Consider the following 13,490-nt stretch of genomic DNA (forward strand, 5'->3'; position numbering starts at 1 on the left):
AGAATCATCAATGTTAGCAGTTCGCTACAAACATGTAGATACTGTAAACCAGAGGACGTCTTCATCAAAATAATGATCCAAAATACCCTTCAAAAACCAAGAACCCCTGTACTTTTAGCCTGGCCAGCTCTTATTCTAATTTATTTACAAGCCTCAAAATGGTACAAAAACACAGACATAAAACACAAATACAAAATACAATAAAAATATGACTATGAGAACATGGCCTGTTATAACTACATTATATTTCCATATTATATTTTACCTTTACCTTAGGTTGAGCCCTATTGTTACTAAATCTACAGTACCATAATACCTAGTAAGCTCTCCATTGTTCTTGCATTGTTCATTGGCTTGCATTATTTATCTATAATTTCTGCTTCTAGTGATTTATCAAATCAAAAACTTCTAACAACACTGTTTAATGTGTCTAAACACAACACTTTTCAGTGTGTAACTGAGATTTGACAGAGTTTTATATTAGTTTAACACTGTCCTCAAGTAAATTGGTCAAAAGTAAGAATATGTAAGTTCTGAATAGACTGTTCTTTATAGTGTTTGGGATATTTTTAAAAATAAAATCAAGAAATTAGAATCTCAATTTAAATAAATAATTTGAGTGTGTATTTTATACTTTTACTTGAGTAAAAAATATAAACCATACTTCAACTTTTCCTAAAGTATTTTCTATCTGTATTTAAATGTTTTATTTTTTATTTTGTACTTTTATGTAAGTATGGAACTTGTGTAGTTGTGCTGCCTCTGTGGTAAACGTGGTAATGTGTGTGTTAAAGTGTGTGTAGTGTACTGAGTGCTGAGCAGGAACAGTCGGGCTGGTAGGCTATAAAGTCACAACATCTGTCTGCTTAATGTTCACATTGATAAAAATAGGGTCTGAACGTCGGAACATTTCTTCTGGTGTAACAGAAAGCCCGTGTTTTATCCTTCTATCCCATGATAGACGCTGTGCTCCTCCTCATCACACACATTTACTCGGCTACAGCTGGGCTGGATTACGAGTGGGCTGAGGGTATTTTTAGCACAGCGAGTGATTTGGAGGTTCGGCTTACCACTGCAGGCTCATGGTGGCGAAGGATGAGGTTAGAGGTTGACTAGTGGAGCATCTGAGTGGCCACATGATGTCATGTGTTATTCTGACCCACACACTCATACCAGCTCCTACACTCATTACTCTAAACCCAATCATTAGTAACTTATCATCAGAACCATACGTCCAAATCATCTGTTCATCCAGTGTTTTTGCTAAAAAGGATTGTTTTTAATGAAAAAAAAACAGACTCAAACAGGTATTATGGGAAGGCTGTATACTTGACATACTTGGTTCTGTAAGGATTTGATTGCACTCATCAGGTCAGTTACTGATGATGGTGGGATGATTTAGTTTTGGGTCAATAACATCACTATCATATCACTCCAAATGTTTTATTTTACCAAATTGAAAACCTCTGGAATATAATCAAGAGGAAGATGAGGATCACAAGCTATCAAACCAAACTGAACTGCTTTTGCACCTGGAGTGTCATAAAGTTATCCAAAAGCAGTGTGTAAGACTGGTGGAGGGGAACATGCCAAAACCAGGGTTAATCTACTAAATATTGATTTTTGAAAGGTCTGAAAGCTTTGCATCGTTTTTTGATATGTCAGCCATTTCTCATTTTCTGCAAATAAATGCTCTAAATAACAATATTGCAAAATCAGAAAAACTGATTCAGAATTCTCTTCATTTGTTCAAAAAAAAAACAAAAAAAAAAAACTTGCACACACTAAAGGAAAACGAAACTTTAGTTTTATATTAACTAATTTTACTTTTTTTTTTATTAAATTAAGAGTATTCAGAGGTGACATGAGTTGTATCTTTTTTTCTTTTTGGAAGGCCCTGCCTCTGCTTTCCTTTTTTTTTTGGGGGGGGGAGCCTTTATTTGACAAAAATTGACAGTTATTTTATTATATAATTATTAATATTGCCTCTGCCATGATCTGCTTTCTCTCACTCACTGAACAAATCCCATCCGAGAGGGGGGAAAAACACTGCCCGCCCACACTAAAAACTGATTGGCTGTCTCACAGACTCTTTGCACTCTATAGGCTTGTTCGACTTAACCCGGCGCTGCGCAGTCCGATCGCCGCCTGGCTCGGTATGGTGCATGCTGGTTAGTTTTTTTGTCCGACTTGCGTCTGCGCCTTCATCACGTGACGATGACTTCCGGCGTTATAGTCCCGCGAGTGAAATCTGCCTGCAGCCGTCTGACCCAGGCGCTGCAGTTGCTTCCCACCAACTGCGGGAGCCTAGAGCCGCCCTGATGACGACAGAGATTAATCCCCATTGGTTAGAAGATCCACCGACACCTATCACGTGTGAATCTTTTTATTTTAAAATATATATCTCCTCTAAAACCCCTTAAAAAACACAGTATTTACACTGTCATATCTAGTAGCAAGACAGTTCATTTTCATGCAGTATTCAAAAATATTTATTTGTTCATAATCTGCATTTTATATCATAATAAAGCTCAACTGCTATCATTTTTACTGTTTTATAAAGCGCCCTGAACTGCTCTTATTAATTATCTTTAAACCTACATAACTATTATACTGAGATCTACTTTTCTTTTCTTCTATTGTTTTTGTGTTGTGAAATGCGCTAAACAATTAAAGCTGTGTAAATGAGCATGATGTATTTATTTCCAAGAACAAAGGACAGAAAAGCTGGTCTGCAAATAAAAAATTAATCCCATTATTAATTTAGTACTACACAATACATCTGTAACATGACAGTATGTTTTGTGAATATTTATAACAAGTTTTTATCTCAATTTAATAACACTCATGTTATCTCTGTTTCACTTTTGCGATTTTATTCACACCAGAAGTAAACAAACAGCGCATTCATCGCGAGATCCTGTGTTGTTCACGTGGGCTGCAGGTGGAGACTGTCCGACCTGACTTCTCCGCTCCTCCACCCCGCCCACCTGCACGCGGCTGCTCTCGCTGACCAGCAAGACGAGGCGCAGCCGCATCTCGAACAAGCCTAATGTTTTCTCTCTCTCCTTCCCACACTCGTTCTGAATTCCGGGAGATTATATGTGACTCGCGGGCATCAGGGAGCCACTACCGAAATGCGGGAGACTTGGTTTGTCTGGTCTTTCTCAGCAGTGACACTAGCATCGGTGGTGGTGCGCAGGGCCGCCGCTCTGCATACGCAGACAACGCAGCCAGCGTTAGGCCTCAACCATTTTGCAGTTGCAGGGAGCCAAATTGACTGAGAATGAAATGTGTTGAAATTATGACATTATTAAATTTAAAACCCAATGTGAATTATTTATGATACGCTCATCTTTTTTGTCTTTAAACATTGCATGGGGCACCTACTCTACTACTTAAAAGCGGCACGTTATTATTTTTGTGCATAATATAATGCCCCCACCCCTATTGCCTGAAATGGCACGGCTCGGTTTGCTCTGTTGGTTGTTGCCAGATGTGACATTTTCCAGTCAAATAAATAATCAAAAAATGCATGGAGGCGCTAAATCTTGCGCATGTTTAACCATTTTTAAAGTGTATGTGGCCATTCTATACAAAAACTTGTCCAGTGCAATATTTGTGTAAGTTAAAAACTTAAAATAAAATAAACAAATAGGATGAAAAATCGTAACTTATCTGGCAACCTTAGTCCTAACTAAAGTAGCAACGCTACTTGAGTTTGGCAGGAGACAAGTTCACCGCGCGAAGTTGCTACTAAATGGTAATTCAACTATGAAGCGACGGTTTGAGTCTGGAGCTGAGAAGAAGAAAAAGAAGATGAGAAAGATGAGGCCCATGCATCCCTTTCTGGTGAGTAACTTCGATGTTAAAGGTTTAAATAGTTTTGATTACTTCATGTTCAGTGGTGTTGCCTGAGCTGTTACGTTGGCTTTGCTGATTTGGTAGCTTTAAACGCTTAACTAGAAACTAATCTGGGTATTGCAAGGCACGTGGCACGTTTGCAAATAGTAGTAGTGTAGTTTGAAGATTTTTAGTGACTTTAATAAAAAATTAATAAACAGAGTAGCCTACCTATTGACTAATGCCGTCAGTGCACTATCCAAATGGTCTGTATGACAGCAGGATCAGACAGCTCTATAGATTTTGACAGGCTGATATAAATACACCACGAATATAAACGATAATTTCATAACCTTTAAGGCTGGCTTGTGTAAATGACGTGTCCACTGCTTAAAATAGACATGCATCGTTTCATTTATTATTTATACATTATAAATAGTACTCTTGTGCTGTTCTTCACTGTTATTGGCCTTACTTATAACGTTGTAAATATTCACAGTTACATGTGTAATTTTAATAAATAGTAAAATTTTGCGTAAACCTTTTGTGTTTGTGTGTGTTTTTTTTTTTTTTTTTTTTTTTTTTTGGGGGGGGGGGGCCTCCCTGACCAGTTATGCTTAGGGCCTCCAAAACCTTAGCAGCGGCCCTGGTGGTGCGTGTTAGTGTGTTTTTGGCTGATTTGATGAATCAGACACAGTAGTGCTGCTGGAGTTTTTAAACAGCTCAGTGTCACTGCTGGACTGAATATTGTCCACCAACCAGAAATATCTTGTGGGCAGCATATTTTGGACAGCATCCTGTGGACACTGATGAAGGACTAGAGGAGGACCAAGAAAAGCTGTACAGCAACCGATGAGCTTCTGTCTCTGACTTTATATCTACAAGGAGGAGCAGCTAGATAAAAGTGTCTAATATGCTGGTTTGAATCCCGTTCATGTAGCTTGCCATCAGCTGCCGGAGCCCTGAGAGAGCACAATTGGCTTTGCTCTCTCTGGGTGGGTAGATAGCGCTCTCTCCCCACATCACTGTAAAGGGTGATGTCGGTCAGCACAAGGCATCTGTGAGCTGATGTATGGGAACCAAGTCTTGCCTTCTATGATACATATGAATTCAGCCACCGCCTCTTTTCCAACTGCTGCTGATGCAGCATTGCCGAGTGGCATCACAGTGCTCTCGGAGGAATATGCTAGTCCTCATGCCCTTCGTGTTGCATTACTAGTGATAGAGAGACTCTTAATGAGTGGGTTGGGTAATTGGCCTTGTAAATTGGGAAGAAAATGGGATAAAAATTAGAAATAAATAAAAAAAAAAGGAAAAAAGTTTCTTATAGAATGGACAGTGAAGAGACACAGTGTAAAAAAAAACAGCAGCAGCACTGCTGTGTCTGAACAGGGTAAAAGGAGGATAGCAAAGCATGCAGAGAACAGGAGGAATACGGTTTATAATTATAGAATGGTCCGTGGAGCTGATGAGAAAAAAGAAGGTGGTATACAGAATATCAGGACTTTGGTTAATCTTCATCTTAAAGTAGCTGGATACTTTTGGAAATGTACCAAAGGCTTTTAGGAGTCAGCAGGTCATGTTAACATTCAGCAAAAAAAAAAAAAATACTTTGGCGAACAGTTAGATATGAGTTAATCTTTTTCACAGTGAATTATTGTTTATTATAGAGTAAACTCTGCCCAACAGGACTCTCCCTCCTACACAATTATAACACCAGCCTCAGCATTCTCAGCCACGATACAGCAGAGCTGCTAATGATTTACGAGTTCAGGTTTAGACTGTGTGGAAGGGTTTTTTATTAATGGCAAAGGAAGCCACGGGAGAAACCTGATATGTTTCCACATTTAAAGAATTAAAGATGGAATCATTGGACAGTACTTGAGGCAGAGCAGCATCATACTTCTACTGTTAGTTCACTTGCTTATCTTAACCCTCCTGTTATGTTACAGGTAAAATTGACCGTTTTAAAGTTTGAAGATCTAGGAAAAAGTATTTTTTTCAGTATGAAACTTCTAGTGTAATCAACATATAATATAAAAATGGTTCAGCTTACATATTTGCATCCGCCCCCTGCAAAAACTAGAACAAAAACTGTTGTGTTTTAAGTGTTTTTTAAAAGTAAAAACTTTCAAAAGTAATAAAGAAGTTTAAACATGAATTATCATGAATTATCCTAATTGAACCATTACCTGTTAGAGGTAAGGAACACCATTGCACTACATATTAATGGACTAACTAGTAATGGAGTTAGTAATGAAATATTCACAGTGCTTGTTAGGATCTTTTTTGACAACTAAACATGCACCAGGTCAAATTGAGCCGGGAACACCATTGCTGTTCCTTACAAATGAACATAACAGGAGGGTTAAAAATTACACATACACATATTTATCCTTTTAGATTAACTTACACAAAGATCCTCATATAAATGCACTGTATGATCAAAAATGTAGACACGTTCGCCCAAGTTTTCTTCTCACATCAGGATCCTTCGCTGCAGTATTAGCCTGTACTGTTCAGAAAAGATTTACACAGCATTTTGGAACATTACTGTGAGGATTTGTTTGTATTTGGCCACAAGAGCACTAGTGACGCCAATAAATGATGTTCGAGGATTATTTATGGCTCTCCAAAGCCATTTTAGCTCCCCAAGGGTATAAGATGGGGCTCCATCACTTCAGAGAACGCTGTTTCACATTAATCTAATACCAATAGAGATCAAAAGTAGGGTCCTTAATACCCCTATAGATAACACTTGGTATTGGGCATGATGACTGACCTCCAGGGAAACCAATTCTGTTTGCATTGCTATCCTACAAAGATTATACAAGCTAGTTAAGTGCAACTGAATTCTGTAAAAAGAAGGTGTGTCCACATACGTTTGGAGATAAAGATATTTGCAGCTAAGACTGCCCTTTTAAAGGCTGATTAAATAAAGGTACCAGTATATTTATATCAAAAACAAGCAAGTTAAACACTGACTTTAGTACTTCCAGAGACTTTTATTTATATTGTCATAAACCAAAATAAGAGTCAGGAGAGCATTCCATATACAGGCACAGATTGGCGTGGAAATGGAAGGGAAAAGAAAAAAAATAATACAATAAAATCGTTCAGCATGAGTCCCATAATGCATTGGAGCTGAGACAGAGGTAACTGCTAAAAATATTAAAAGGCAAAGTGTAAATATGTAGTCGTATGTTTAGATACATATTATCAAAACAGAATTGCAAGAGATTTAACGCTGTGCATTTTTTTTTATGTCAATCTAACTGTCCAGGAAATCGCTCCACAAGTCATTAAGTACCAGAGTTGCGTGCACATTGTATGTATGTTTATTTATTGATATAATTTGTATTTATTTATTATTATTAAATTAAAAGGTCTAAACAGGAAAGGTCTACATAATGTGTGATGGCAGTACACAGTCTGTCAGTTAAAAATAAAAAGCAATCAGAAAATTGAGAAAATCACTAAAATAAATGTAAGAGTCTGTGTAAGTATAAATACTGTAACTCCACTGTTTTCCTTCCTCCTCTCCTGAAAAAGCATACAGTCACATACTGTGGTAAACACGCGTCCGCCATTGCTATAACCTGCTAACTGCATCTGTGTGTGTGTTTGTGATTCCAAACTTCAAAAACAGAAGTGTATACCCAACACAATCATCATCGTTATCATCATCATCATGTAGTTTGAATTCTTCGTAACCAAACACTTGTTTTGTCAAATGACACCACATTCACTCTCACTCTCTTTCAGTCAACTGAGCCAATCCCTTTCATTCTCTCCTCAACTAACTATTCATGCCTACAAGTAACCTCACACCACCTTCCCTATACCTTTCCTCACAGGCCTCTCCTCCACCTGTCTATCTGGCTTTTCTATCAGTTTTAGAAATGAAAAAGTTGAGGAAACACCAGTCATTATTAAACCATCTTTCAACCTCACAACTCACATCAATCTCATCAAATCCAACTACAACACCACCTCACCCTTCCACTCCCTCAAGATCAAGAAAAAAATTTATATATATATATATATATATATATATATATATATATATATATATATATATATATATATATATATATATATATATATATATATAAGGCCCGGCCTTGTGCAATATCTATGGCATTGTGCTAATGCTAAATCCAGACTGTGTGGATATCTGTGGTAGTGTGTTCAGTCTATCTACAGCTACGCCGCAGCGGTTCACATAGAAAAGTCCACTAAGTCCATTTCTGAACCCCCTCAACAGATTCCTAAGCCCCATATCTGACTCAAATCAGTCCTATCCAAGTTCCAATGCATCCCCAGCAATATCCACATCAATTCCACCTCTAAATCACTGCACGTTTACCCAAAAATATCTCTCTCTCTCTCTCTGCTAGAAATGAACAGACCATCTCATTTCCAGCAGCTTATAAATACAAAGTAAGGCACTGAGTAAATACTACGGAAGAATTAAATGTTGGCACCTTTGTAACACATGCAGAACTACATGCTACTTTATTTGAAAGGCATTATCTTTTACTTAAGCGTTCTGTTGTGGTTAATCATCTCTCAGGCAGGAACTTGAAATGTGAAAATAATCCAGCGATGGCAGAACAAGGTGATCATGGGTATAGCACCTCCTCCCTCAAATCAGCTTGGTCTGATTTGTATGTGTATATGTAGGTGTGTGTGTGTGTGTAGACTGAGAGAAATCCCCAAAAGTAAATTTTAATATTGACCTCAATGCAGTGCCCATCACAAGTCCCCCACTGTTCATCAGGAAAGACCAAAAAAAAAAGATAAAAACAAAAGCAAGAAAAAGGAGGTCTTCCAACCAGACTCAAATGAATCATTTGACTGGCTTTGATTCAGATTCATTTCTTCATCCACTGATTTGAAGTCAGGTTTAGCTTTCTCTGGTAGTTGTGCTGGTGGTGGTGGTTGGGGGAGGTGTTTAAGGTGGGGACAGTGGCACTTGGGTCAAAAGGGTCTGGGTTCATAGATCAGGCCTGGGGCCACGTCTACAGGTCGTCGCTCTCCACCAGGGTGCCGGGGGGTAGAGGGCTGGAGTCAGGGAAGAAGGCTGCCTTCACGTCGAGGCCCCGCTCCGTCAGGGCAGCGTAGCGGCTGGCTGAGGGACGCACCTTCTTCGGCTTAGGGGTGTTTGGCTGCTGCCATTGAGCTGAGAAGAAAGCAGAAATACAGAATTATAAAAAAATGAGGTACTGATCATCGAAAGGAGGATAATAAAGTGTATAGACTAGAATAGGACTAGGACTACAGTCTACAATTATAGAACTACAAAGAGTTTCTATATGATCAGTCTAGATGATAAGATGGACAGTGAATGTAGAAACACAGAAGCTATCATAATATTTTAATATGGCTGTGTATATGGTATTAAAAAAAAAGAGCTTCAAATGGCCCAGCGGGCTAAGCCACTTCGGTAAGCCAGCTGGTTCGAATGCTGTTCATGTAGCTTGCTATTGTCTACTGGAGCCCCGAATTGGTCTTGCGTTTTTCTCTGCACTTTTCTCCGAGCAGTTAAAAAAGAGGAGGCATGTGTGACTTATCACCCTCCTGGTGTTGGGGCATCACTAATAATAGGGGGAGTCCTAATGAGTGGGTTGGGTATTTGGTCTTGGAAATTAAGGAGAAAATTGGTATTATATAGAACCATTTTTGAAAAAGTTTATGTACAGTACAGGCCAAAAGTTTGGACACACCTTCTCATTCAATGCGTTTTCTTTATTTTCATGACTGTTTACATTGTAGATTCTCACTGAAGGCATCAAAACTACAAATGAACACATGAGGAGTTTTATGTACTTAACAAAAAATGACCTGGCCCCCACAGTCACCGGACCTGAACCCAATCCAGTTGGTTTGGGGTGAGCTGGACCACAGAGTGAAGGCAAAGGGGCAACAAGTGCTATACACCTCTGGGAACTCCTTCAAGACTGTTGGAAAATCATATCAGGTGACCACCTCTTGAAGCTCATTGAGAGAATGCCAAGAGTGAGCAAAGCAGTAATCAGAGCAAAGGGTGGCTATTCTGAGGAAACTAGAATATAATTTTTTTTTTTTTTAGTTATTTCACCTTTTGTTTTTTGTTAAGTACATTAAACTCCACATGTGTTCATTCATAGTTTTGAGGCCTTCAGTGAGAATCTACAATGTAAACAGTCATGAAAATAAAGAAAACACATTAAAAAAGAGAAGGTGTGTCCAAACTGTTGGCCTGTACTGTAGAACCATCAAAAAAGGATTTCAAACACTGTAAAACTCTTTAACTTTACTAGTAAAAGTGTGGTTGCTGCTGTAACACCCAGTGTAACATCCCCTCTACAAGTGGCTTGCATAACAGTAGTGAGGGGAAGCTGCCAGCTTTGTGTTGGTTTAACCTGCACTAATGAACCCATGTAAGATGTAACAAATTTGAGCGGAGATTACGATTGTTTAAAATGTTGTTAATGGCAAACACACAGCACTGGCTGGAGAAATCACGGTGGAAACACAACTCAGTGCAGAAAGGGAGTTTGCTGCTGTTGGCTGAGTGCAGTGTGGATTTGTATCTACGCATACACACATTCTTATCAGATATCACCTCACTCTGGCTCCCGCTCAGTTCCTTTGTTTGATCTCTTTGGGCCTCTTTCAATGAAATGTTTCAAACCTGATGTACGTTCACACCTCAGCGTGAGAGGAAGGTGTGTTTTTTTGTTAAAGCTCTGTTGGTTTGTTCAAGTGTGTAATGAACTTACTGTGTACGTCCAGTCGTGCTGTGCTAGACACAATGCCAGCTTCGTTCTTGGCTGAGACAGTGTACCATCCCGCGTCTTCCTTCAAAGCCGGCTGGATTATCATGCACAGGTATCCAAAGTTGTCCTGGTGCATGCTGGGAAAAGAAATTTAGAAAAGTTGTAATAGTCATTTAAAAGACAATTTTACCGCATTTTTCACATTATAAGACATACTTTACTTTTCCCTTAAAATCCTGTGCACCTTATGTATGAATTTTACCAGTCCGGTTGTAAGGAGCAGTAAAGCCAGTTAAGGGTTTTCAGTTTAGTTCTCCAGCAGGATTAGCATTACCCGCTAAGTGCTAGCTTTTTGGCCGTTCAGAGGTAAGTATTAATCGGCCTGTAGTCTGCCTCTAACCCTGGCTAGCACTGGTGGAGCAGCATAAGCATTACCAGCGAAGCGCTAGCTTTTTGGCAGTTCAGAGGGGAGTGTAGTCTGCGCGTTTACTGTTAAAACAAGCTATGTGGAACAAACCGCTAGCTTATATTGCCCTGGTTTACCGGAGCATTCAGGGTTCCTTCGTGTAGCTCTGTCAGGCTACAGTTAGGCGGCATTAGCGGTTAGCCGCTAATGCTAACGCTCCAGCCTTAGAGGAAATCTGTAATCTAAGCTGACTGTAAATAAATGTAAGTGCTTCATTCACCCAAATGAACAGTTTTCAGGAGAGGAATCTGTGTAAATTAACATCTAGTGCTTATTTGTGTTGTCTGGTTTTGTTTATTTAACTAAGCTTATCTTTACAGGTCTCACCTCCCAGTGGTGAGACCTGCTAAATTAGAAGGAAAACATGGCAGCACCCCTGTTCCTTACTAGTTTCACATAATGCGTCTTATAATCCGTTGTGCCTTGTGTATGAAAATAGATCAGATGTTTATTGATAGTTCGCCTTATAATCCGGTGAGCCGTATAGTGCGAAAAATACATACATATTAGTTAAAGCTTGTTTAGAAAGCATTCCATTAGATCCCAATTTAATTCCAGCTATACCAACTGTGGTACAGTTCCCCTCACAGAGCATAAAGTACATACAAACACGAAGCCTGTTCTGCCAAAAACTGCACCAATAAAAGTATGTCTCCTGCTTGATGTGGCCGACCAATTACTCTGCAAAACTCACACTGGTTGAGACTAATTGGTTTTCTCTGTTCTAAATAAAGTCCAATTCAGTGTGGAGGCCATGAATTTTAAACAGCTCTCTGAGGTGGTGCAGACAGTAGCGTCTGTAGCAGTCCATATTTTACTGTGTGTGTGTATGCTCCCCTTTACAAGACCATGTTCATCGCTGTTTGTGTATACATGTGGTAGCAGTTTAGACAGCCTGTCTGCTGCAGTCGCCCTACAGCAGCCATTTAAGGAGCTGCCGGTGTGCAGCGGCTTGGCCTGCTGGTGAATAAAACATACCTTCAGCAAAAGAGAGAGAGAAAGTGAAAAAGAGAGAGAGAGAGAGAGAGAGAGAGAGAAATAACTGGCCTGTGGGAATTAGCAGATTTCAGCTAGCTAAATAATTTTTAATAATGCTGAAAATGGAAAAATATCAGAAATATCAAATGACCGCAACACATGTGGTACTTTAAATGTATGGTTTATTTCTTTTTTTTTATTTTCTCCTCAATTTACACGGCCAATTACACAACCTACTTATTAGGACTCCCCCTATAACTAGTGATACCCCAACACACCAGTAGGGTGAAGACTAGCACATGCCTCCACTGATACATGTAAAGTCAGACACTGGCTCTTTTCGAAGTGCTGCTGATGCTGCATTGCTGAGTAGCATCACAGCGCGCTCGGAGGAAAGCGCAGCGATTCGGTTCTGATACATCAGCTCACAGACAACTTGTGTTGATTGACATCCCATCAGGAGAGAGCGCCATTTACCTACCCAGAGAGAGCAAGGCCAATTGTGCTCTCTCAGTGCTCCGGTAGCAGATGGCAAGCTACATGAACAGGATTCGAACCAGCATCTCCTGATCAAGATTTATTTCTTTAATAATATAAATAAAAGCTTTCACATGTATCAAAACAACATACAGTGTGCTATATTTAGTATATATCTCTCTCCTGTTAATGATGTAATATTTTGTGTCAACTATTGAACATATTTAAAACAAAACGTTAAAAAAAATGGAGAACAGTGTGATAATAGATAATCCTCCATAATATTTGAAACAAAAACACATTTTTTCATTGATATACCCCACTGCTCCACACTTAAAAAATCGAAACAATCCAATCAGATGGGATTAAAATAAACATATTTCAGACTTTAATTTACTGGTAATTGCACCTCATTTCAGGGCACTGCAATGCTTAAGACATAGCATTTAACACAGTTAAGTTTTGTTGTTTTTTTGTTTCTACATTTCTGGCATGTAATCACTGAAGCTTATGATTCATAGAGATCATCAGGTGCTGAGTATCATCGCCGGTGATGCTTTGCTAAGTCTCTAAATTAGTAGTTATTTTTTTAGCTGTAGCTCATTTTTGTCTTCTGTCTACTGAAATCATGTGACTAGCAAGAACTTTCTATTTTTTCTATTTTGAAAAACACCCGTGTTGCCTTAACAGTATGTTTGGGATCCTTATCTTGCTGTAGGATGAAGCTCCACCCAGGGATTTTAGAGGCATTTTCTGGAAATTGAGCAGATAAGATGTTCCTATCTATCTCAGATTTCACTGTGCTGCTTCCTTCAGCAGTTACATCATGAATAAAAATAAGTGCACCAGTACCTGTTGCAGTCATGCAGGCCCAAGCCATGATACCCCACCAACAGGTTTCACAGATCAAGTGGTATGCTCTGGATCGTAGGTGGTCCACATGCTCTTTTTTCTTGCATTGC

General features: G+C 39.1%; 1 protein-coding gene across 4 annotated transcripts in view; it reads right to left on the minus strand.

Annotated features, from left to right (window-relative positions):
• Positions 1-6,828: 6,828 nt before the first annotated feature.
• Positions 6,829-13,490, minus strand: part of palld (palladin, cytoskeletal associated protein) — a 160,021-nt gene continuing 153,359 nt past the window's right edge. For all 4 annotated transcript variants that reach the window (XM_049481247.1, XM_049481256.1, XM_007245327.4 and 1 more), the window contains 2 exons: positions 10,611-10,744; positions 6,829-9,028 (listed from right to left, as the gene is read on the minus strand). In XM_049481247.1, coding sequence (XP_049337204.1) covers positions 8,868-9,028; positions 10,611-10,744 — 295 coding nt within the window. In that variant the 3' untranslated portion in view covers positions 6,829-8,867. The remainder of the gene's footprint in view (positions 9,029-10,610; positions 10,745-13,490) is intronic.

This window comes from Astyanax mexicanus, chromosome 1 (assembly GCF_023375975.1).
Source record: "Astyanax mexicanus isolate ESR-SI-001 chromosome 1, AstMex3_surface, whole genome shotgun sequence".
Lineage (NCBI taxonomy): Eukaryota > Metazoa > Chordata > Actinopteri > Characiformes > Acestrorhamphidae > Astyanax > Astyanax mexicanus.